This window comes from Ananas comosus, linkage group 25 (genome assembly GCF_001540865.1).
Source record: "Ananas comosus cultivar F153 linkage group 25, ASM154086v1, whole genome shotgun sequence".
Taxonomy (NCBI): domain Eukaryota; kingdom Viridiplantae; phylum Streptophyta; class Magnoliopsida; order Poales; family Bromeliaceae; genus Ananas; species Ananas comosus.
Window position 1 is genome coordinate 1,085,881 of NC_033645.1, and position 25,482 is coordinate 1,111,362.

General features: G+C 39.2%; 8 protein-coding genes across 8 annotated transcripts; 4 read left to right on the top strand and 4 right to left on the bottom strand.

The window, feature by feature from the left end:
- Positions 130 to 1,195, bottom strand: LOC109728996. The gene has a single exon (XM_020259578.1). The coding sequence runs from the start codon at positions 1,183 to 1,185 to the stop codon at positions 481 to 483; it is 705 nt and encodes a 234-aa protein (XP_020115167.1). The 5' UTR covers positions 1,186 to 1,195; the 3' UTR covers positions 130 to 480.
- Positions 2,337 to 3,476, top strand: LOC109728995. Its single transcript, XM_020259577.1, has one exon. The coding sequence runs from the start codon at positions 2,346 to 2,348 to the stop codon at positions 3,219 to 3,221; it is 876 nt and encodes a 291-aa protein (XP_020115166.1). The 5' UTR covers positions 2,337 to 2,345; the 3' UTR covers positions 3,222 to 3,476.
- Positions 4,645 to 6,620, bottom strand: LOC109703680. The gene has a single exon (XM_020224395.1). It carries the CDS (start codon positions 5,621 to 5,623, stop codon positions 4,793 to 4,795), a length of 831 nt encoding a protein of 276 aa, XP_020079984.1. The 5' UTR covers positions 5,624 to 6,620; the 3' UTR covers positions 4,645 to 4,792.
- LOC109703678 lies at positions 6,657 to 7,965 on the top strand. The gene has a single exon (XM_020224393.1). The coding sequence runs from the start codon at positions 6,676 to 6,678 to the stop codon at positions 7,630 to 7,632; it is 957 nt and encodes a 318-aa protein (XP_020079982.1). The 5' UTR covers positions 6,657 to 6,675; the 3' UTR covers positions 7,633 to 7,965.
- Positions 8,262 to 10,493, top strand: LOC109703706. The gene is made up of 2 exons (XM_020224426.1): positions 8,262 to 10,137; positions 10,309 to 10,493. The coding sequence occupies exons 1-2, from the start codon at positions 9,342 to 9,344 to the stop codon at positions 10,491 to 10,493; spliced, it is 981 nt and encodes a 326-aa protein (XP_020080015.1). The 5' UTR covers positions 8,262 to 9,341.
- Positions 12,319 to 15,381, top strand: LOC109703682. The gene has a single exon (XM_020224396.1). The coding sequence runs from the start codon at positions 13,342 to 13,344 to the stop codon at positions 14,167 to 14,169; it is 828 nt and encodes a 275-aa protein (XP_020079985.1). The 5' UTR covers positions 12,319 to 13,341; the 3' UTR covers positions 14,170 to 15,381.
- LOC109703679 lies at positions 15,415 to 17,449 on the bottom strand. Its single transcript, XM_020224394.1, has 2 exons — positions 17,050 to 17,449; positions 15,415 to 16,647 (listed from the first exon to the last, which is right to left on the bottom strand). Exon 2 carries the CDS (start codon positions 16,400 to 16,402, stop codon positions 15,569 to 15,571), a length of 834 nt encoding a protein of 277 aa, XP_020079983.1. The 5' UTR covers positions 16,403 to 16,647; positions 17,050 to 17,449; the 3' UTR covers positions 15,415 to 15,568.
- On the bottom strand, positions 19,376 to 22,360 carry LOC109703707 (the record flags this gene model as incomplete). Its single annotated transcript, XM_020224427.1, has 2 exons — positions 19,376 to 20,523; positions 21,890 to 22,360. Coding segments are annotated over 2 exons (1,284 nt in total), but the record flags the coding sequence as incomplete, so codon positions are not given.

The window sequence follows — 25,482 nt, forward strand, 5'->3', positions numbered from 1 at the left end:
AGTACTTAGAATTTCTATTGCAGTTGGAAGCAAAAATCAGATTTTGAGCGTACAAAATATGAGGTATAATTTGTCACTTTTCGTTTTAATATCGAGTGTATTTTATTACAATACTTTCAAATGGTTACGACCTGTATTAACTTAATACACATAGAAAAGAAAGTACTTCTATTGTATTTTTTTTGTAGTGCTTCACCTAATAACACCATTTTATGAAACAATAGTCCTGCAAAACAGGCGCTCACATAGCCATTACATGAACTATTTTCAAGCCCAGTAAGTTAAAAGAAATGCTAACATAAGAGCAAAAAAGTTAGAACAACTTCTGTAGCAGAAATATTGTATTATTTGAGTTGCAATATGACACTACATACATTTTGAAACAATATACAAATGGCGGGAAAATCTGAAGTAGATCAACCAATTCTCGACAAAATGGATTGTTGGCATTGGGCATCAGGTTACAAGGCCTAAGAGAATCTATGAACTGAGGATATTTAGTAGTTGGACTCTACATTGGATCAATCTCCTGAACAGGCATTCTAATCCTTCTTCTAGACCTTCAACTGTGGCCTCCAATGTTCGCAATTGATTTTGCGCATTCGCTCTCTTCTCTTCATTAAAATCCTTCAAAGAACAAGAACAAAAGAACGATGCATCGATCTCGCACTCCTCTTCGCATGCTACTCTCCGCTTGTGCAGCGTCCTCGAGACGAGAGACCACTTGCTGGTCTTCGGCTTTACAATTCTCGTCGACAAGAATGATAAAATGGATTGGAGGACGCTGACGGTGACCTCTCTTGCTTTGATCAGTATCTGTATGGCAGTCGACTGACCCCGATCCTCTTTAGTGGCGGAAAGCGCTGCGAACTTGTTATGATCCATTTGCTTCTTGGCTTCCTTGTTCAATTTCTTACTCGCGCGAATGAAAGCCTGCACTTTGCTTTCGATAGCCGCTTCATCTCCTCTTCTGACGGCCGATCGGACGTCTTGAACATGCTCTTTCATTGCCGCTGAGTTATCCCTCATTGCACCGCAAATGTCCAGCAATCTAATTGAGCTTCCCTGCTCTGCTTCTACCAGTTTCTTTTGGCGGGCACCGGAGAGATCTAGCGTTTTGGTTGCTCGGTAAGCGAAGGACCTTGACAATGCATTCATGCAAATCTCCGAGCCTGCACAATTCATCGCAGATCGTCGACGCAGTCATGGCCGATGAGGCCATGCAAGCTCTAAGCTTGTCAAACTCTTCTTCGCACTTGAGCTCAGCAGAATGAGATCTCGACGGCAAGCTGATGGATCGGAGGTGGCAAGCCATTCTCTGTAAGGAGAGCAAATTAACTAAGCAAGGGTTTGTTTGAATTGGTTTGATCCTTGGTCACCTCTCTACTCATAAACAAGGTGAATGAGACACCAAGAATCTGGGCCAGGTGAGCGCTCGTGTGTTGCCAATGGGGCAATGTGGTTCTTGTAGCCATTTCCGCAAACACCTTGTGCTCGTCCATCCCTTATTTATTAGCAAAGACCACAGCGCACGGATCAAATGATTGTGGTAGAGCTGAGCGAAGGTTTATCGATTCGTTGAGAAAAATAATACGAAAAAAACTCCCACAGCTGATGAATTTGTTTGATGGGGAGACACAGGGAATCTCGGGGGGGTAAAACTCTCATGTGCTCTCATGGTGACTCTTGTGAACATTTCCACAAATAAATGATTTTCGCTTTTTGTCTTTTATGCCTAACACTTTATGAGAATTACAAGTATATTTTGTACACTGCACCAAGGGCTCGTTTGGTGGATCTTGCTCCCAGTGATCAAAACATGGTGTCCCTGAATGACGAAGAAGAGCTCGTGTGCCAAATCATTCGGATAATTAAATTAACAAGAAAAAAAAAATTTGAGCACAATGTGTTTGTGGAAATGTCTAAAAGAATCAAGCAGCAAAGCCAGACCTACTACATTGACAGCACATGGCAGGTTTCGGTTGCTGCACACTCGCTGTCGACCAAATTTCAACTTGCTAGAGATGCCAATCTATTGCCGATTCAATGCCAAGCAATCGAGGAAGTTTTTTAAATAGGTTTATTGGCAATATAAACATCTTACCGAACCATTTGGCACTGAATTGTGATGCTCGTGCAGTGGATCTTGCCGCCGATAATTTAAGCATGACAGCCTTGAAATACTTCATCTCTTGTACTAATTAGTTATTGTAGAAGACAACTTGTTTGCGAACGATGATCTAGCGTGACAGCACACGGGGTATTGTTTCTGTAAGATTCTCGGTGTCTTCTCGTTGAACTACATGATGCTTTATTTGCTTTGGTTTATAAGCAGGGGGAGTTGAATGATCAATCTCATCACATCCAGAACTTCCTCTTTTCCCTTTCTTCAATTTACCGCAAAAGGAGAACCTTGTAATTTAGGAGCCAAAATGGCTTGCCATCTCCGATCGATCAGCATGCCCACAACTCCCCATTCCGTCGTGCTCAGAGTTGAAGACGAGCTACAGAAGCTAAGAGCTTCCGCAGCTTCACTCTCTTTAACAGCGCATATTAGATTATATGAATCCGTCGAGGAGCTTCTTTTATTGCCAAGCAACCAAAAAGGTCTCTCCCACTCGCTACAAAAGAAATGGGTGGAGAGAGAACTAGAGGAGTCCGTCGCATTGCTCGACATCTGTAGCACAGCGCGGGAAAACTTGGCTGCATTGAAAGTGCATATTCAGGAACTCCATTTGGCGCTTCGAAGAGGAAAAGATGCGGCTATTGAAAGCAAAGTGCAAGCTTATGTTCGTTCGGCAAAGAAGGCTAATAAGGATATGAAGAAGCAGCGTGGAGCCATTTGTCGCATCAAAGAGGATCAAGATCAGTCAAAGACAATCAGGCTATTGGTCGAAGCAAGAGAGGTCACAATCTCTTTCCTCCAACGTGCTTTGTCGCTTCTGTCGAAACAAATGGTCGAGCCCAAGAATAGCAAGTGGTCTATTATCTCAAAGACATTTCACAAGCGGCGAGTGTCATGTGAGGAGGAGCAAAAGGATGATGCCTTATTCTTTGGTTCTTGTTCTATCAAGAATTTGGATGACAACGGGACTTTGAAGGCGCGGAAGCAATTGCATACATTGGAGGCCTTCATCGAAGGTCTTGAGAATGGATTAGAGTGCTTATTTAGGCAACTGATCCAAAATAGAGTCTCTCTTCTGAATATCTGCAGCTCATAAATAGTCTTTAAGGCATTGTACTTCTAGTGCCAACGATTTGGAATCCGCCTTTTAAAGGATTCGCAGATCAATACATCTCTTCCCCTCTTGTAAAACTGGAATGTGTAGCTACCTGTTCCAGTTGAAACACATTTAGTTTTTCACATGTGCACGCTCTTATTATGATTTTCTGCGTTTTTTTTTTCCGCCTGACTTTGCTGTGGAAATCTTGAAGATACATTTTCTTTTATCGCAGTAAACAAATTTCAGTTCCAATTCAAGTGACTTCTGGAGTGTGATTGGATGATGTCCTGACACTTGGGTATTAATACTTTTGAGTGAATAAACTCAAGATAGGGCAGATCATCTTAGAATGGATTTACTAGTCCTGCTACTGCTTTGATATGCTTTTCAAGCAATATAATACTATGCATGATGAACAGTTTTTACAAAGAATGAGTCGAGTAATATAAAACCAGCATCTTCATTTTTAAGAATGAATCGAGTAGTGTAAAATCAGCGTGTTCATTTTTAATGTTTCTCTTAATCTAGTTTCTAAATAGCCACTTAACATCTGTTACTTGGTTCATTCTGGATGGAAATATTACCATTTGTTTACTAAATGCTAGAGTCTTTTATTATCTCAGCATATAATTTCAGAAATTTTGTTCCTCAACTGTGCATTCCTTTCTGATCATTCTTGTGAGATGTCATTCATATTGCAAAATGTAGAAATTCTTCTATATCAGTTTAGGCTCATGGTAAATATAGCAAACACATTGATTAGGAGATTAAACTAATCAGGTCTGTTAACAGAAAAAAAAAAAAACTTTGTTACCATTTTTTCGGATATTCCAGCCCATGTCAAGTGCTACTCTCCATCATAAAAATTTGCCAAATAGACAAGTCTCAAGCGAAGCACGAAATTATTCGTGGAAGAAAGAAAAGAAATATTTTCCAAGCAACTGAGAAGGAAAGCAATAAATTGAAGGCATTACTCATATCGAATTTGTAAGGAGTATTCAACATGTTCTTCAAAATATTTCTCTACTTCCGAATTATGGGCAGCCTAGAACTACTGGTTATTCTTCGCAAACAAGCAATGCTTGTAATTTGTATTTTTTAGGGCTGGAGATGAATTGGCAGCCAGGCAGTTCCTCATTGTCCAAGGATTTAATTCTGAAATCGTCAGAAGCGTGAATTGGTGATAGGCCGAACAAATATTCTACACTAGTTTGATAAACAGTACTAGAACTAGATTGTTAACATTTCTTCGACGGCATACTGTAACATGCCATTAATCCGAGCATTAGTCCTAGTCCTCTGCCAGAATAGCTCATTGCTCAACTATCATTAATTCAGCAGTAGAAGAGAAGTAGTTCTCCTACATTACCATAGAGATGATGATAAAACAAACCAAATATACCAATAGAACCATGTATTAGTGTACGTTATACATATAATTCAACTTGGAACAACATACTATACACTCTGAAATGTATACAAATGGGGAAATATTTGAAGTAGATCAACCAATCCTTTACAAAATGGATGGTTGTAGTTGGGTTTAGGGTGGCAAGATCGAAGGGAATTCACAAGCTGAGGACATTTAGGAGTGAGACTCTACTTTGGATTAGTCGCCTAAACAAGCATTCTAATCCTGTTTCTATACCTTCAATGGTGGTCTCCAATGTCTGCAATTGATTGTGCGCCTTCATTCTCTTCTCCTCGTTATCCTTAAAGGCATAAGATGACAAGATTGAGGCATCGCCGCCGTCGTGCTCTTCTCCACATGCCACTTTCCTCTTGCTCAATGTCCTTGAGACAAGTGACCACTTGCTAGTCTTTGGTTTCGCCGTTTTGGTGGACAAAAATGATATAACAGATTCGAGGAGGGAGACGGTTATCTCTCTTGATTCTTTCAATAGTTTAACCGTTGTCGGTACATCATGATCCTCTTTGCTATGAGAAGTAGCTCCGCGGTTTTTACTGATTTGCGTCTTGATATCCTTGTTCGCCTTCTTAGTCAAACGAATGAGAGCCTGCATTTTGCTTTCAATAGCTGCATCATCTGCTCTTCGAAGGGCCGATCGGACATCTTGAACATGCTCTTTCATTGCACCCAAATTATCCCTCATTGCACCGCAAAGGTCCAACAATCTGATAGAGCATTCGAGCTCCGCTTCGACCAATTCCTTTTGGTGCGGACAGGAAAGAGCATTTTGGTTGCTCGGTAAGCGAAGAGCCTCCTCAATACATTCATACAAATCTCCAAGACCACCCCTTAATCCATCGCACATCGTCTCGGCAGTTGCTGACAATGTGACCACACAAGCCTTCAGCTTTTTGAGCTCTTCTTCGCACCTGAGCTCGACAGAATGCGATCTCGAGGGCAAGCTGATGGATCTGAGATGGCAAGCCATTTGGCGTAACACTCTTCTTGTTGTTCGCCAAATGCGAGAAGATCAGATTATAGAAGCAAGAGTTAGTTTGTGTTGGTTAGATTCTTGGGCTCTTCTCTACTTATAAACAGAGCCCAACAATTGTCTACATGACGAGACACCAAGAATCTTGGCCAGCTGAGTTCTCATGTGGTGCCAATGTGGCAATGTGGTTCTTGTAGGTATTTCCACAAACACCTTGTGTGTGTTTTCCCTTTACTCATGCTCGTGCAATAATGTCAAGCTTCAACTGCTAGTAACAAAGTTCTAGCACACGAATCATTAAAATTAATAGTTTTTTTGTAATATGAAACAAAAATTAACATTTAAGAAATAGTCAATAAAAAAATGGCCTATAGCTGAGGGGAGCTCAAGGCAACTTTACTTTTTTAATAGCCATGGATAATAATGAAGAGTGATGCATCTCATTGACCAAGAGCAATAAAGAACAATAAAAATTAGGACAAAAAAAAAGAAAATGATCACCACCTGTTGTGGTAATGGCTACAAGAATCACGTTGCGCACAGAGACCCACAATGCGAGCACGTGTGTGAGCTTGGTTCACAATGGTGTTCCAGGTAACGGCGTTGATTATTCAGAAAAAAAAAAATGGTAAGATGCTCGTGTGGTGATAAATGTGAGATCATGGTATTAATAATTGGAACATGCCAGCGCTGAACGACGATGAAAATGTCGCGAGAAAGAAATGCGTACGACCTGTTTGTTGAAATGCCTACAAGAACAGCATTGCGGCTAGAAGGCCAAGGTGTTCCCAATAAAAGGAAATGATTAACACCCTCCCAGAAATGTGTGTTAGTTATGAAACCATTTATGGCTTTTTCCTGGATCTGATGCTAACATATGTCGCGCTCGTGCGGTGGATCATGCTGCTATTATTTGAAACATGACAGCCTTGCAGTTTGAGCAAAGAAAATAGAGAAAGCAAGAATTGCTGCAAGGTCCATGCTTGAGATGAAGAGCATTATTGGCAGCACATGGGAGCTTAAATTATTGAGATTCCTGCTGCCTCACCATGAAACTGTGCCAGAAGTTTCAGGCTCTTATAAGTGGAGTATCTTGCGAATCGATTCCATCACAACATCTTCATTTCACTCTTTTTAGCTACTTGACTAGGAAGAGAATTCAAGCATTAAGAATGCAGATGGCGTGCCATCTCCGATCCGTTAGCTTGCCCACTAGACCCCATTCCCTTGTGCTCAAGGTCGACAAAGAGCTGCAGAAGCTGCGAGATTGCGTGGCTTCTCCCTCCTCAACAGCCGAAATGATTTGCAACGCATTCGAAGGGATTAGAAATCTGAATGAGTGCATTGAGGAGCTCGTTTGTTTGCCGAGCAACCGAAATGGTCTCTTGCACACACAACAGAAGAAATTGGTGGAGGAAGAACTGGAGAGATCGGTCGAGGTACTTGATCTCTGTGGCAAAATGCGCGATACATTGGCTACAAGGAAGGTGCATATCCAAGACCTTCTGTCGGCTCTTCGCAGGGGACGATATGCAGCTATGGCAAGCAAAGTTCAATCTTGCATCCGCTCGGTAAAGACAGGGGACAAGGATATCAAGAAGATGATGACTAGCAAGCATGGACCTCTTTCTTCCATCAAAGAGAATTCCGATCTTTTCATTGTCGTCAGACTGTTGAGAGAATCAAGAGAGATCACCGCGTCTCTCCTCCAATCAGTGTTGTCATTCTTGTGCAATCAAATTGTCAGGCCAAAGTCCAGCAATTGGTCTTTTGTCTCGAAGGCATTTAACAAGAAGAAAGTTGCATGCGAGGAGTGGCAAGAGGTTGCCAACTTTGCATTCGCTTCTTATTCTTGCAAGGATATGGACAATGAGCGCGTTTCAAGGATACGAAAGCAATTGCAAACTTTAGAGGCCAATATCGAAGGCCTGGAGAATGGAGTCGATTTCTTATTCAGGCGGCTGATCCAAACAAGAGTCGCTCCTCTAAATGTCCTCAGCTCATAAAAATTTCCTCAAACCTTCTCACTTCTATACCCAATGATCAGCTTCCGCATTTTATAGGATTTGTTGATCGACGACAATCCTCTCAAATTTTGTATACAACTTAAAATGTATAGTGTGTTGTTTGGAATGAAAACTCAGATATTTGAAGGATCCTTCATTTCATTGTCAACTTGGTCTCATTATCGTAGTTTATGTACTGCCTTTTTGCTTGTAAACCCTTAATTGCTTGGTGAGTAGCTTCTGAAGTCCGGCTCCAATGTGATGAACTTGCAATTGAATTAGGAAGTCAATCATGTTGATAATTTTATCTTCAACTTTTTTTGATTCCATACTCCAATCAATTCTATAGATAGGAGCACATAGTTAGTAAATCTGCTGATGATCTATAAAACAAAATATCTTACTGTAAAAGTATGTCATTGTTTTCTTTCCATATGGCCGGCTTACTGATCTTTTCTCTGTTGCCTGTAAATGCATTTTTATATTTTTCCTCCAATAGTTAATTAGTGCAGAAAGTATCCACTTGTTAATAATTTAATTCTCAATCACAGCTCTGCAACTGACATGTTAATGTCGGTCACAAAGTAAAATTCGTTTACATCATATTAGACTTAGTACAAGCAGAAAATTACATCATATAACCATCTAAACATTACAGTTTTCTCTCCCTCTTTTCTTTTTTTTTTTTGGAATAAACTTATAATCTGTCTTCTAAGGTATAAATATTGCAGTTCTGTTCACCAATCATGAGTTTGCAACTGTCACTGTTAACTCATTCATGCTAAAAACTCAAAATACAACTAAAATAACCATCTAAAGAAGTCAAACTTCTGCAGATCAATTCAAATCTACTTTTCTGGCATGCAAAATGTGAATGCTGGAATTACTACAAGATTTCGAATGGATAGCAAGATCACCAATGTGCAGAAATTTTCTACACACTGAGTTCGCGAGAAATCTGTGCCCAAAACTTATACCAAAGCAAGCAAGATTTTACCGCTACAAGCTAACAAAATCATCTTGCGTAGAAATTTTCTACACAATGAACATGCCAGGTGTGCTTGATCTCGTCCACCATGTCGGTTGTGAACCAATATCCTCGCCCGTGTGCTTGATCTAGCTGCAGTGGAATCTTGATGCCCTTCGACTACGAGCTAATGAACATGCCAGGTTTCCAACTGCAAGCGCAAGCTGTTTGTGGTCATGTCTACTAGAACAAAGTTCAGCGCCGAGAACCACACTAACTTCACCGGTCGAGATTCTCGGTGTCTCCCTCATTAAGCTGATTCATGAGTTACTAATTTGTTATTCTCTTACATTGTCATGCCAAGTGTCTAAAGATTCCTTCTAATCACAATTGTATAATTCGCCAGTGTGTGATTGTTCTTGGAGACCGAAACATTACACATCTGGCATCTGAATGAGAGAGTCGAGCATCAGATATCGCACGAGCGATAATAATAAAGGAAGTCGTGCATCAGCTGCTACTGAAAATGACTACAATAACCAAATTGAATACTAGTATCCACATTGGCAGCACATGTGGACTCGGGTGTCCAAGATTCTTGGTGTCTCCTGTAGAAAATTTTAGAGTTGCGGTAAATAAGTAGAGGGGAGGCCAAGGATCAACCAAAGAAAACCTGTCCTTCTCTTCTCTTCATCTGTATCTGTATAGACAAGAAGAGTCTTCTACCACCTACAGAACAAAAATGTCTTGCAATCTCCGATCCATCAGCTTGCCGTCGAGATCTCACTCTGCGGAGCTCAACTGCGAAGAAGAGCTCGACAAGCTTAGAGCTTGCATGGCCTCAATGGCCGTGACTGCGTCGAAGATGTGCGATGGATTGCGCGGGCTTGGAGATTTGTATGAATGCATTGTCAAGGTTCTTCCCTTACCCAGCAACCAGAACGCTGTCTCCGGTGCCCGCCAAAAGAAACTGGTAGAAGCAGAGCTGGAAAGCTCAATTAGATTGCTGGACATTTGCGGTGCAATGAGGGATAACTCGGCGGCAATGAAAGAGCATGTTCAAGACGTCCGATCGGCCGTCAGAAGAGGAGATGAAGCGGCTATCGAAAGCAAAGTGCAGGCTTTCATTCGCGCGAGAAAGAAAGTGAACAAGGAAGCCAAGAAGCAAATGGATCATGACAAGTTCGCAGCGCTTTACGCCACTAAAGAGGATCGGGGTCAGTCGGCTGCCATACAGATACTGATCAAAGCAAGAGAGGTCACCGTCACCGTCCTCCAATCCGTTTTATCATTCTTGTCGACGAGAATTGTAAAGCTGAAGACCAGCAAGTGGTCTCTCGTCTCGAGGACGCTGCACAAGAGGAGAGTAGCATGCGAAGAGGAGTACGAGATCGATGCATCGTTCTTTTGTTCTTATTCTTTGAAGGATTTTAACGAAGAGAAGAGAGCGAATACGCAAAATCAATTGCGAACATTGGAGGCCACAGTTGAAGGTCTAGAAGAAGGATTAGAATGCTTGTTCAGGAGATTGATCCAATGTAGAGTCCAAGTTTTAAGTATCCTCAGCTCATAGATTCTCTTAGGCCTTGTAACCTGGTGCCCAATGACAACAATCCATTTTGTCGAGGATTGGTTGATCAACTATACTTTCTTTTTCTTTTTTTTTTCCAATTTGTATATGTTACGAGATGTATACTATGAAATTCCAGCTCAACCGGAGACATTCCCACGAGATGGAAGAGCTGCAGGAACGTGTTGTCGGGAGCTGCAAAAGCTTGGTTTGACTTATGCTTTGTGGCAGCTTGCTGGGAAATATGGAAAGAGCGAAACTCGAGACTCTTTACCAATCGCCGCACTTCTAGCGAAGAACTGGGCAAGACAGTCACCTGCTTAGTCAAGCTCTGGATGTACGTGTGGAGGAGGTAACCAACCAACAGATCGTGGCCGAGTTTGGTTACTTGTGCGACCAATATAGCTAGACTAATTTGCTTCTCCCACTCTACCTCTTGTACTCTGCTCGTTCTCCTCTGAACAAGCCTCCCTTTGTCCCCTCTGCTTGTATTCCCCTACCAAACAGGCGAACCCCTGTTTAATCAAAAAAAAAAAAAAAATTCCAGCTCAAATTTAGCAACAATTTTCTCAATAAGCATTTCTTTTCCTTGGGGAGTTTGCGAGTAGTAGGCTTTGTTACATAATTGACAAATTTATGGCAAGACATGCAAGAAGTAATCCCGACTACAGTAATCATTGATATTTAATTCAAATGCTATGTTTTGCTTGCAGTTGGGAGAATTGCACTTCTAGTCCCTGAACTATGAGTTAACCGGCGGTTTAGTCCTCAAGTTAGGAACCACTGATGTTGAATTTGAAAGTCAGAGACGCAAATGGAACTTCGCTGAAAATTTGGGGACTAGTGGTGTAGTATACTCTTTCCCTATTCCATATATATATATATATAGAGAGAGAGAGAGAGAGAGAGAGAGAGAGATGCTACTTATACACTCCAACAAAAGAAGAGCGTTTGATATACATCCACCGTTCTAAAATTTAAAATTTCTTTTGGCTTTGAGTACCTAAAGAAGATGTAAAATTTGTACCTTCTTTTGGGATAACCAGCAGCATTATTCAATAATTTAATATTATTTAATATCTAATCCAGTCATTCAAATTAATTATTCTTATTTAAAAAGTAGTTCTATCTTATAGATTCTAAACTTTGACTGTTTTAAACTTTTAATTATATTGAAGATTTTTTTTGGGAGAGAAAGGTAGCACACTACCTGCTTCATTCAATAGGAAAGTGAACTAAGCTTACAAGGTGGAAGCAACTTAGGCTTCCTTGGCAAAAACCGAACCCCAAAAACAGAGAAACTAAACAACAGTGGCGAAAGAAATAAGGAAGAAGTAATAAAAAAGAAAGTGGGTAAGAGGAAATGGGTTACATGAGTGAGCTCCAGTCACTAAGCAGGGTTGAAGCTCTGTCCGAAGCTCTCTCGACGTTGGGGAGGCTTGAACGGAAGACGAAGTTGTTTCGCTCAGTCCAGAGAACCCACCAAGTGGCCGCTAGCTTGGTTAGACCTTTAGATCTTAAAGAGGCGTCGGGGGTCTGTGAAATTAGATTCCAAAGTCCTCGTACGTCCCCACCCGGGGCCAAGTTGTGTACCCCCGCTAGTCGTTGAAGAAGAAAACGGGCAAAGACACAGTTGCAGAAGAGGTGGTCGGCACATTCAGGGAATCAGCACAAAAGACACAGGAAGGGTCCAAATGGGCCCCTCGCCTAATCAATCTGTCAGCCGTGGGCAGCCTCTTGCGTAGGAGCAACCAGACGAAGGTTTTGATTTTAACCAGGATCTTAAGTTTCCACAGGTGTTGATTGAGCGGCTCACTTTGTCCGGCGAAAGTGATAAATTTGTACAAGGAGTTAACAGTGAATTTGTCGTGAGAGGTCAATCTCCATATAAGTGAGTCCGGTCTTGTGCTTGGGGAGAATTGGAGTAGGCGTTCCTTTAGGAGTGCTAACTGTCTTCTATTTCCCGAGAAGGCTGAGGCTAAGAATCCTCTGCAGATGAAACGCCATCTCCAGCCGAGTTGATTCCAGCAGTGGGAAATCCGAACATCCTTGTTCCTGATAGCCAAGAAAATATTTGGGAATTCTGTGCTTAGCGGTGTTTCCTCGATCCAGATGTCCTTCCATAGCCTAATGATGCTTCCATCACCCATGCCATAAAAAATGCCACATTTAAACACTTCTTGACACTAGATCACTCCTCTCCACCACTGCGAGAAAGGTACAAAGGCTTTTCCCTCGTGCAGTGGTCTTCTTCTCGAGTAGTAAAGATGTTTAATGAGGTTACACCAATATTGAAGATTTTTTTTTTAATGGGTGAAGATGTCCCTTGAGGATCAGAAGTTTAACCCCCTTTACAAATCAAAATTACTGATCATACCTAGCGCGATTGACTAAATAACTTAGTGGTTGAAATTCGAGATTCCAAATATGCAACTTAGATGCTTTTTTGCGAAATGAAAAAGAAGAAAACGACAACGACAAAGAAGAAGAAGAAGAACCCTTGCACTTCTAGGCAGAATCCCCCTCTTCCACTAGGACTCAGAATCAATGATCCACACCCGGAATCCTTTACCCAGGCGCCGTACCACTGGGATTACAATGATTTGGCGGAGACATGACAACCAATGGATGAATGCACCAACCATTAGTTATCCAAGTTTGAGCACGAGGTGTTTGTGGAAATGTCTACAAGAAGCATATTCACAGCAAATAAGAGCTTCATAGCTAATCTAGATTCTTGGTGTCTCCCTATATACATTTGCTAATTACAACAAATTCTTTTCTTTTTTTTTTTTGGTTAACTCTTCCAATATATTTATTCACCAAACGTGCATGGTTTCCACTGCAATTATATGAATCGTGTGGTTTAAGTCTTTGATGATAGAAGTAGAAACATGTGCGTTATGTGGTTTAAGTCTTTGATGATAGAAGTAGAAACATGACAACGCACGTCCATTACTAAAGCAAGAAGGGTCTAGAGGTGTTTGTAGAAATGGCTACAAGAATCGTGTTGCAACCAAATATTACATTGGGTGCACATGAGAGCTTGGTTGACCAAGATTCTTAGTGTCCCATCACCTGGTTTATAAGTAGAGAGAGGCGACCAAGGATCGAACCAACACAAACAAACCCTTCCTTCTTTTGCTCTCCTTGCATTGACATACAACAAAGAATGGCTTGCCATCTCCGATCCGTCAGCTTGCCCTCGACGTCTCACTCCGTCGAGCTCAAGTGCGGAGAAGAGCTCGACAAGCTTAAGGCTTGCGTGGTTTCACCCGTCGCAACTGCCGAGACGATTCGTGGCGGACTGAGTCGGCTCGGAGATTTATACGGATGCGTCGAGGAGGTCCTTCACTTACCAAGCAACCAAAGCGCCGTTCTCTCCCGATCACATCGAAAGGAATGGTTAGAACCGGAGCTCGAAGGCTCTGTCAGGTTGTTGGACCTTTGCTGCACAATGAGGGATAATTTGGCTGCATTGAAAGAGCATGTTCAAGATGTTCGATCGGCCCTTCGAAGAGGAGATGATGCAGGTATTGAAAGCAAAGTGCAAGCTTTTGTTCAATCGAGTAAGAAGGCAAGCAAGGGTATCAAGAAGCAACTAGCCAACATGTGTCGAGCTCTTTCGGCTAACAAAGAGGATCTAGATCAGCCGAATGCGATTAGGCTATTGAAGCAAGCAAGACAGATCGCCATCTCCCTCCTACAATCTGTTCTACTGTTTTTGTCCGCAAGAATGGTAAAACCGAAGACCAGCAATTGGTCTCTTGTTTCCAGGACATTGCACAGGAGAAAAGTGGCCTGCGAAGAAGAGCGCGTGGATGATGCCTTTTTCCTTCCTTCTTTTTCTGTTAAGGATAATGAGGAGAAGAGAGCGAAGGTGCAAAATCAATTGCAGACGTTGGAGGTCACAATTGAAGGTCTAGAAAGAGGATTAGAATGCTTGTTCAGGCGACTGATCCAAAGCAGAGTTTCACTTCTGAATATCCTCAGCTCATAATCCCTCTTGGTAACTTGGTAGTTCTTATCAAATGATAACCATCCGTTTTGTAAAGGATCGGTTGATCAGCTTCGATTTATTCACCCTTGTATAAATGTTACAGTGTATAGTGCGCCGTTCAAATTCAAATCATTTATTCATCCAAAGATTTCTTGGCACATCTGGCTTCTCTTTTGTGAATGACTCTTTTGTTGTAGACTTGTAGTGGCATGTGGATTGATGATTTGTTGGCATATAAAGCCAATTTCTAGTTACCAAACAAACAACAACTTAACAATAAGTTGTTCTAATAGAAGATTGAGGTTAGTTGTTTTCATAAGTTGCAATTCTATTTCAATGGGAAGCACCTGAAGAAATAATAACATGGTCTATAAAATGAATGCAATACTACATTATGCTGATTAAAGTTCAAGAACGAAATCGAAAATTGATCTTGTAAACGATTTCATACTTGCTGTCGAAAAGCCTTGTTGTTCGACATTCACAGAAAATCTCAAGCACAGATCTACGTAATCTTGCGCTCTTCCCTTCGCAAGAATAAAAGCTGCCTCATTGCACGGTTAAGTGATGTTACAATGGAAAATAGATATATATAGCTGTACATGCTTCTGTTCTTTATTTACAATGTTCAGTTAAATAATTTTGACAAAGTTAAAGGCATTTCTACTAAATCAGTGCTGTTATTAATGCTCAACAGTTCAGCTACAAAATTATCTTTTCGGTACTAAATTCTGATAACAACATATTATATAAAATCAGCTGACTCCTAGAACAGAAATAAGGGAAATATATTGAGGGAACAGAGAATTACTACTAATGAGGAGAGAACATAAAGTAAAGAAAAGAATGGTGTAAAGCAAAAGAAAGCAACCAACAAACAAAATATTAATCCTCATGAAAACTACTTAATTAAGGGGGAAGAGATGCTGTGGAAGTGTTCCCTAATGACTGAAACAGAGACAAATAACAAGCCTAGCATATCATTAAATATCTTCTGATTTATGGTCCCTTCATGGAAAAAGCAGAATGATGATATAAAAGGGATGCGGTTTGAGAAGGTTCAAAGAGATGATGATGACACTTTAAACAGGAGAAATTCCCAATGCCATAAATTCGTCTGAAGATTAGAGACTTATGCAAGCGATAATGTTTACGACTACAATTTGCCAAGATACTAAGGATTGACAAGCAAAAGAGACCGTGTAATTTACAAAACTAAAAACGAACGTGAAAGTAAGAATCGTCTTTGCAAAAAAAGTTAAATATATGATTTTCTTTCCAACAACACACTATACATGTTTACTCGCATACAAAATTTAGGAGGACTGATAATCAGCATATCCTATAAAATGCGGACGCTGGTCATTGGGAGTAAAGTAACAAGGAATGAGGAGATTCTTCATGAGCTAAGAATATTTAGTAGGGAGACTCTTGTTTGGATCAGCCGCCTAAATAAGCAATCCACTCCGTTCTCTAGACTATTGATGTTCCATTCTAGTGTTTGCAAGTGTTTTTGTACCCTCGAAGCACTTCCGTCATCCAAATCATTGCAAGAATAAGAAGCAAAGGCAAAGGCACCATCTTTTTGCGCCTCCTCGCATGATACTTTCCTCTTGTTAAATGCCTTTGAGACAAGAGTCCACTTGCTAGACCTTTGTTTGACGATTTGATGGCACAAGAATGACAAAACCGATTGAAGGAGAGCGACGGCGATTTCTCTTGCTTCTGTAAACAGCCTAACGACAATGAAAAGATCGCAATCCTCTTTGCTGGAAGAAAGAGGAGCGCACTTGCTAACCACCATCTTCTCGATATCCTTCCTCCCTTTCTTTACCGAGCGGATGTAAGATTGAAGTTTGCTTTCCAGAGCCGCATATGCTCCTCTGCGAAGAGCTGATCGGAGGTCTTGAACATTCGTTTTCATCGCATCCAAGTTATCCCTCATTTTGTCGCAGAGGTCGAGCAACTTGACAGATCTGTCCAGTTCTTCCTCCACCAGTTTCTTCTGTTGTGGATGGGAGAGACCATTTCGGATGCTCGGCAAACAACAGAGCTCCTCAATGCAGTCATACAGATTTCTAATCCCTTCGAATGCGCTGCAGATCATTTCGGCCGTTAAGGAGGGAGAAGCCACGCAGTCCCGCAGCTTCTGCAGCTCCTCTTCGACCTTGAGCACAAGGGAATGGGGTCTGGTGGGCAAGCTAATCGAACGGAGATGGCACGCCATCTGCATTCTTAGTGCTTGAATTCTCTTTCTAGTCAAGCAGCTAAAGAAGAGTGAAAGGAAGATGCCGTGATGGAATCGATTCTCAAGCTTCTCTACTTATAAGAGCCTGAAACTTACCGGCACAGTTACAAGGGGAGGCACCGAGAATCTCAATAATTTAAGCTCCCATGTGCTGCCAATGAAGCTCTTCATCTCAAGCATGGGCCTTGCAGCACTTATTGCTTTCTTTATTTTCTTTCTTCAGTGCGAGGCTGTCGTGTTTCAAATAATAGAAGCATGGTCCGCCGCACGAACGCGACGTATGTTAGCGTCAGATCCAAGAAACAGCCATAATGGTTTCATAACTAACAAAAATTAATTCTCGCACTCATGTGGTGTCAATACGGGTCTCGGTCCACAATGTGATTCTTGTAGCCATTACGACAAACAGGTTGTACGCATTTGTTTCTTTCTTCTTTAATGCTCTACATCTGTGAGATTCCTGACACTTCATGTTTCAATTGTTGGCAACAAGATCTTATATTAATCACCACACGAGCATCTTTTTTATTTGTTTTCTTTTTTAAAAAAAAATTTGAAGAACAGGATACACAACGAACTTCGATGTGTTCTCATAAGAGAAACATGTAAAAGGAGGAATCGATCGCCAGTACCTGGAAAACCATGTGACCAACCTTATCCTCACACGTGTTGGCACTTCGTTCTTCGTGCGCAATGTGATTCTTGTACACATTACCACAAACAGGTGGTACGCATCGTGTTTTTTTCTTCGTGATCGACCGTGGATCATAATTCATAATGACTCAATAATGAAAGGGAGAAAAAAAGAGAGAGAAAAATTGTACGAGGATAAATAATGGTCCATGAACGTGAGGTGTTCGTGGAAATGGCTACAAGAACCACGTTGCACGCACTCGTTGGCTCATATGGTCCACGATGTTTCACAAGACAACGACACACAATTTTACATATTTGCAGGGGCAAGCATGCAAAAATCCATATAATATTAGGGATTTTTAAAGGCCAAAATTGTAAGATTAAGTTGTAAGCCTAGCACTGCTCTTTCTCATACTATTATGGGCCTACGCACCGACCGTCCTAAATAAGTAGCAAAGGGCTTGGTGGTTGGTATCCGAGACCTAAGTTCGAATCCTAGTTGATTCACATTTCTAGCTAAGTTTATTTTTAAATAAAATAAACGAAGCGGGTAGCGTGCTATCTATCTCTCAAAAAAAAATTATGGGTCTATGCGAAAGTAACCATAATATTACGGACCTACGGCTATACCGTACTTCTGATGCTCAAACTACGAATCCGATGAAATTTTACATCTCAAAGTTTTTTATAATAATTTCAGGCTCAAACATTTTGGATTATTGCAACTGAGTTTCATCATCTTAATTGAAACACGTAACTTTTGTTACCGAATATACCGTAGGATGACATTTTTGTGATGTTCACAAAATAAACTTTTTTAGGTAGTGCAACTTTTACTTTGCTAAGAAATTTTAGGACTATGGAATTGAGACGCATCTAAGGGGCCGTTTGGTTGCATATAGTTGCAACCGCACTGCAGTTATAACTATATGTAAATGCAAATTTCGTGTTTAGTTTGATATATTTAACTCCAACTGTTACAGTAGAAACTGCAGGAGGAGGCCAAACTACAGCAGTTCGAACTACGCTCAAATTCGCCGCAGTTTCAACTACAGCAGTTGGAGAAAGTAATTTTAAATAAAAAGTATACTTACATCCTCAATATTTTTTAAACAAAAATTATTTTTTCTTTTCTACATTGGAGGTAATCTCACCATCATATATATAAAATAATAAAATTTTAAAAATTATTTCTCAACTGCATGCAATCAAATAAATTATTTATACTTACAGCGCTTTCTACTACATCCAACCAAATAAGATTCATGTAGTTATAACTACTGTATTTTCAACTGCATATATTTTTAACTACACTACATTTATAATTGCATCTAACCAAACGGCTCCTAATAGTAACAAATAGAATGAAGTGAGAGCAAAAATAATATATAGAAATATGTTTCTATATTTTTCGGTAAAAATCATCTCATTACGATATATGGAACGTCACTGTACTTTCTCACTTTAGCTTTCTAAACGTAACCTTAATATTATTTCCAAACCCATTTTCCAATTACTTATGAAGTACTTCTATTTGTTAGACTCCTTTTTTTATCAAGTTGCGAACGTTATACCATAAGCAAGAGTTGTAATGGATAATAGTTGGTGCTTCTAGCAGGGAAAATTATGACAGTAAACATGTAGATTACAATAGAAAAGAAAAAAAATTCACATAGCGTACAAATGATTACAGGATAATAATTATATAAATTGTCTTATAACAGGCAATATATATCAAGCCATAACTTGTTTAGCAGAATATATTTTATTTTGTTAGATGATTTATAAGAAAAAACATATCGTTGTAAGTTTAGCACATTATAATATAATTAGCTTGTTGTTAATATTATATTGAATTGCTCGAGAAACTTTGAATATAAAATATTAGACATTTTTTTGACAGTTCAAGCTTTTAAAGATTAATGTAATGTTTGTCTCGTGTTATTTTAACATAATACCAGAGTCTCAAGCCCAAATGTTAAAAAAAAAAATTGAATATTAAATATTAAACGTCAAATATTGCTTTACGATTATTTCACATTGTTTTCACTGGTGATGCTGATAATACATACACCTAGTCCACTGGTGTTGATAATACACATGCCTATTTCATTTTAATTTTACTGGTGTTGATGATACATGTGCCTATTCCATTATCGTACGAATACCATGTGTTAGCAACCAAATTTTTTTTTTTTTTTTTCAGATTCTCAAATCTAAACACTTCCCATGTTATTTCTATTTTCTGATTTATTACCTGTGCAGCGTCGCACTTTTTTTTTTTTTTTTTTGTGCCTACCAAATCCTTCCCTATTAGACGTAAATGGTGCATAGAAAGATGAAGTTGCGTTCACTTGATATTTATATATACTACATCATCCCTAAAGTCAATTGTAAGTTCTCTACACGAATGGATCCTGACCCAGGAACTAATAATAAGGACTAATTACCTAACTACCAATCCAACCCAATCCAGCTTTTTCAGAAGCTGAAGCTCCAGATTGCTATCTCTCTTCTTTGACCGGGAAAAGCTACTTCTAATTATATGTTTCTCTCATGTGCATAATCACAAACGAGATATCTCTATCTATACAGAGAAAAATAAAATTTTGCGGGAAAAAAATAAAAACTAATTCCCAAAAAACAAAAGAATAGAATCAGGGGGGATAGGATGAGACCGGCTTATTGGATGAGGAGTTTGAGTGGCCCAGGCCCATTCTACAAATCTCCTTCGGGTCCGGCCCGTCCCACTGGGCCGACCGCCCCTTCACGGCCTCCAATTCTGCTACGCACTCCGCCATCCCCATCGCCCCTACTCTCCGCCGCACTGCGGCCGCCTCCGTCCCCGCTGCCTCGTCAAATATATCTTCCCAATCCTTACCCCACTCTCCGCTTGCGTCGCACAGCTGCAAACTCCCGTTCCGCCACTCGGTCCAGCTCCACCATCTATCCAGCCCATTTCCTACCTGGGCCGCGCACAGACCAGTGCACACGGGTTTACACGGCCGGCACTTGGAACCGCTTAGCGGGCCCGGGCTCCCCATCGAGGCCACCGGCACGCCGTACTGGCCCGGGGGGAACCCGTACTGCCGGTCGCTCACGATACAAAACGGGAACCGGCGCTCGTGGGCCTCCACGTGGGCCGTGTCCAACTGGGCCTTGAATGCGGCCTCCGAATTGAGGTCGTGGTAGCCCGCGAGGGCCAACCGGGGGACGAGGGAGAGCCGTGAGAGGGCCACCGCCGAGGTGGCAGGGTCGCCGATGCCCAACCGGTCGTTGAGCCCGCCGTACCCCGATCCCTCAGGGACGACGTACGAGCCCGGTTCGAACGTGCCCGGGTCGAGCGGGCCGGACCAGAATCCGTCCACCCGGGTCCGGATGATCCAATCATACGTGATGTTAGTTCGCAATTCGTGGGACCTGATCAAGTCTAGGCAACCTTCCACTAGATTAAAGTATTGAAGTAGACCCTGTAGAGAATTTAGAAACTCAGACTAAATTAGCAAAATACAGCTTGAAAATATAACCAAAGCTATAGAGATAAATCAGTAATGAAGTTATTAGACATATGTATGGAAAGAATGGCAAAAATTCATCAAAAGATTACAGATGAGCGAAGAGAGATATAGGAGGTGTGTTAAGTGTTAAGATTACATGAAATCAATTAGTAATTAGAAAGAGATAATAGTGTGGACCAAAAAAGGCAATAATGGAAAAGAAATAAACATATGGGACATAAATTAAGAAATACATGAGTTTAATTGCGCAGAAAATAAAAAAAAAAAAAGAAGATGTTTTTCCAATACTAAAATGGTATCACAATTTTTAGAGCTTCTGTACTTCATAAAATATTGTTATATCTTAAAAGGAAAATTTAAGACGACATGTATACCATTTTCATGATGTTTCTGTATATATATATATTATATATTATTTGCCTACGTTGGTCATTGTCATCACATTGGGCTATTCAAGAACACATTTGAGAAAACTTTCACAAGCTAACCTTTTGAAACTGACCAAGTTAGCATTTCACTAGCAAATTTTAAAAATAGGACGCTTCTCTTGGTTCAAAATCATCAGTTGACTATACTAAACTAATTAATAATGGTCATCCATATAAACGCCCTGCCTTACCTACTCTTCTATGTGAACGTAACAACGTACCATTATAATTATACATCCATGTATTCTTTTTTAAAAAAAGGTCATCAGTACTCTCCATTATTTCTTATTAATTATTATTCTTAGTTGAATCATAAAACATATTTTACCCACTCAATATTCTCTTTGCACGTATTTCCTAAAGAATTAATCAACTTACGTTATTTTCAAAATTTAATTGCATATCACATGTATATGACTATTTCGAAAGTTACACAAACCACACCATGGAATTGCCAAGTCAAAAGACAAATTGTTATGTTGCCAATGTTAGCAACATGCATGTGATGGCTATATATATATATATATATATATATATATAGAGAGAGAGAGAGAGAGAGAGAGAGAGAGAGAGAGAGAGAGAGAGTTAAGCTCCTGTACCTTTAAAAGCAAACGACCATTTGTTCTTATAATCTTTTAACAGTTGAATCGTTTCAAAATCTACAAGAAACTATTAATGGTAAAGGAGCTCAACTCCCTCTCTATGTAATCCATAAGAAACTATTAATGGTACAGAAGCTCAACTCCCTCTCTATATATTTCCAAAATACAAAAGCAGATACTAATACTAAACAAATACCAGCAATGAAAATGATATGTACAAAATATATGCGCATGTATGTATGTGTATGTTTCGACGTAGCGTAGAGAGATAGAGAGAGGATGATCGACCTGGATGCCATTCGGAGAATTACTCGGGGTGAGGACCCGCAAATGCGACTCGCTCTCGGCGATCGGCGCCTGCGCCGCGACGCGCACCGCGGCGATCCGGGGCGCCTCCCGGAGCAATCCGAACTTGTAGGCATTCTCGTCGAGCGGCGCGTTGACGAACAGGTCGCCTTCCGGTAGCTGCGTCAGCACGTGCTTCACGATCGACGGCCCCGTGAGCTCAAACCTCCGCGCGCCGCCGACGAGGCACACCGCGATCCTCTCCCTATGCGATTGCCGATCCGATCCTTCGTCGCCGTCGCCATTGTCGTTGTCGTTACTTGTAATTCCGGTGCTGTTCGGGATGGATCGGGAATGATGAGAGGAGGGGGGGCGGAATAGGAGGAGGGGATGGAGAGAGACGAGTGCGGAGGCGGTGCTAGCGCTGGAATAAGTTATTCCGAGGAACAAGAAGAAGAGGAGAGGTGGTGGTGGTCGGAGAGAGTCATCGCATCACGGAATTAGGGTTTTGAGGGGATAATTTTGGGGGATAAATGGGGACGAGACGAGGAATTAGGGTTTGGAGGGGAGGGAGGAGAAGGATATGAGAGAGAGAGAGAGAGAGAGAGAGAGAGAGAGAGAGAGGAGGGAGAGAACGGAAGCATCGAATACGAAGGAGGTTACTACTGTGATGAGTTTTAATTTGGGTGAAAAATGTACGAGACCCCCTCAACTATAAGTTATTTTGACACAGGGCCTTTACTTTTCATTTTTTTTTCTTTCAAATGCCATTTTCTCGATATGTATTTTTCTTTTATTTGAATTATTATATTTAGTCAAGTTAAAAATTTTATTTAATTTGATAATTTGATAAGTTATTAATTAATCATCGATTCAGTTTTATTTGCTAAAAAGTATTTAAATTTATTTAATAAAATCACCAATAAATTTTATACACTATGTAATTTATTTGATTGAAATCATTCAAATACAAAAAAAAAAATGGAGATTCGGTAGACCTCAAAAACAAAAAAAACTAAAGTTTATAGGGGCCATTTGAAAATAGGCTGTAGCTGAAGGGTCTCCACACGTTTTTGCCACTGATTTAATATAATATCTTTGTCATTAACTTATTTCCTAGTACGACCTTAATTCAACTAATAAGGTTATAAATGGCAATTAACCAATTAATTAATTAATTAATTAATGGGTTTAAAAGGCGAAGCGTTATAACTCGTAACAAATGGGGGAAGTTTTGCGAAAGAGATTTTTGAGTACGTGGCGGAGGAGAGGTGGTGGGGTGAAACGGGTACGCGGATTCTTAGGACAGTTTTGCCCCTTCCCTCGGGGGGCCTCCGGATTCGCGGCACGGCGGAAGCGTGAGGGTATTTTAGTCAACTCGCGTGGCGGTTGTTGGCTTTTGTTGCATGGCATGACTACGGTGGGGGCTTTGAAGCGTTGTTATGCAATAAACGTTTCATGACCGGCGTGTTAAAAATATAAAGGATATAAAAGAAATAAATTTTTTTTATCATAATTATTCTATTAAAAATAATAATACTCAATAACAAATTTTATATATCTATATCTATCTATCTTTTATACATTATCTATACTACTTATAAAATAGAGAGTTTAAAATTTTTTTCTTTTTCAAAATATCGGTTCCTATTAATATAATTCCAATCACATACATACTAGCAATATCATTTATTCAACTTTAATAAAATAAATCACAGTTGTATAATTTTTATTTTATATTTGAATTATCATAAAATATATTAATTTTAGTCGGATTTAATTCAATGGCTGACAAATTAAGTATCTATCACTTTTTTTATCTAAATTGTTCTCAAATAGTGCATATCATATCAAATTTCACTTTCTATATGCGTGCCATATTTTATAATAGCTGCCGTCCACATAATATTATATTTTATCATAAATAATATTCACAATATACGTATTTTTTGAATATTTTCTTTCTCACACGCAATATCCGACACCTAGCTATATAATATCAAATCACGTAACACCTTCCATATATATAATATTTAATCATATTTTTTTAAAGGTGAATATATTTTTATATCTCAATTTTATATACTAATATTTAAAATATAAGATAATTTTCAATAAAATATAACGTATTAAGTGATTCACAAATTTATATTGGAAAAAATATCGCATTTCATTTACGAGAATAGAAAAAAAATTCATACTTATCTAAATTTCTGTCAACTGAAAAATATCTGCTATAAAATATTTTTCACAAACGCCCTATAAAAGAATATATTCCATACTCATCAAAAAAACAAAAATCTCTTGAAAATATTTAGTATCCACTATCTCTCAATTAACTAACTAAAAAAAATTATGTTTGAAAAATAGAATGATTTAAATAAGCTTATCAAATCAACTTTAAATTTTAAATTTGGTTCATAATTTCAAATGTGAATTAATATTTTAATTCAAAATTTGAAANTCTCTTGAAAATATTTAGTATCCACTATCTCTCAATTAACTAACTAAAAAAAATTATGTTTGAAAAATAGAATGATTTAAATAAGCTTATCAAATTAAATTTATATTTATATTTTAAATTTAAATCTGAATTCATTAATTTAAAATTTAGAATTACTTAAAATTTTTTAAATTTGGATACACATTAAAAAATTAAAGTTAAAAAAAATAATTAATAAATAGACTTATACCACCAATAATTATTTAAATTTAAAATATAAATATAAATTTAATTTAATTAAATGTGACGTGCCTATAACTAGTTTCTCCTAAATTTATCACATGGCAACATTTCCTTTATTTTTTAGTGTGAAGTTCAATCCGATCTAGCTCAAGTCATTTCTATTTTTTTACTTGAACCGAACCGATCATTATTCTGTGCGTGTTCCAAACCGGCTCAAGTTTTCTATATGGTTTCTTCTTTTTTTTACTTAAACCTAATTTGGTTTCTTTTTTTATTTACTTGAATTAAACTGAGTCAACCTGTTGCATTGGGCTGAACCGACCTAGCTGCTCCGCATGTTTTCATCTTTAAACCGAATTTTCTTTTTTTTACTTGAACCAAACCGGCTCAAATTATTCTCTCTTTTTTGCTTGAATCGAACCGAGTTTTCTCCTTTTTTTTTGCTTGAATCTAATCAGATCACACCTCAGTATTAGGCTTAACTGTTCCTCTCCCTCTTCCTCCGGCTGTTATCTTTATTCATCGGCATTTTTTCCATCACCGTTTTTCTTTTTTTGTCGAAGTTTTCTCTTTTTTTGCCAATTATCTATTTGTCTTCCCATGAATTACTTCACTAGTATATCATAACATTTCAAGTTCAATTCTTACATAGTTATTTCACTTAATTAGATTTGATTTTTTTTTAGTTTATAGTAAAATTATAAAAAATTATTATAACTAACTTAACGCAATTGTTTGCAATTTCAAAAACGGTCTGAGTTGCTAGGTGTCGCTAGGTCTCATTTTTTTATTTTATTATTTCATCTTTATCTAAATTCAATTTTAATTTAATGTGTTCCATTAATAAATAAAACTAAACCGTATAGTTGGGTATATATACAACAGCTGTATAAATGAACGGTACCCGATC

Coding starts and splice junctions, on each gene's coding strand:
- LOC109728996 (XM_020259578.1), bottom strand. CDS start 1,185: ATGAATTGTGCAGGCTCGGAGATTTGCATGAATGCATTGTCAAGGTCC.
- LOC109728995 (XM_020259577.1), top strand. CDS start 2,346: ATGATCAATCTCATCACATCCAGAACTTCCTCTTTTCCCTTTCTTCAA.
- LOC109703680 (XM_020224395.1), bottom strand. CDS start 5,623: ATGGCTTGCCATCTCAGATCCATCAGCTTGCCCTCGAGATCGCATTCT.
- LOC109703678 (XM_020224393.1), top strand. CDS start 6,676: ATGAAACTGTGCCAGAAGTTTCAGGCTCTTATAAGTGGAGTATCTTGC.
- LOC109703706 (XM_020224426.1), top strand. CDS start 9,342: ATGTCTTGCAATCTCCGATCCATCAGCTTGCCGTCGAGATCTCACTCT. Junction 10,138..10,308: donor GTTCAGGAGATTGATCCAAT/GTAGAGTCCAAG, acceptor ATGAAATTCCAG/CTCAACCGGAGACATTCCCA.
- LOC109703682 (XM_020224396.1), top strand. CDS start 13,342: ATGGCTTGCCATCTCCGATCCGTCAGCTTGCCCTCGACGTCTCACTCC.
- LOC109703679 (XM_020224394.1), bottom strand. CDS start 16,402: ATGCAGATGGCGTGCCATCTCCGTTCGATTAGCTTGCCCACCAGACCC.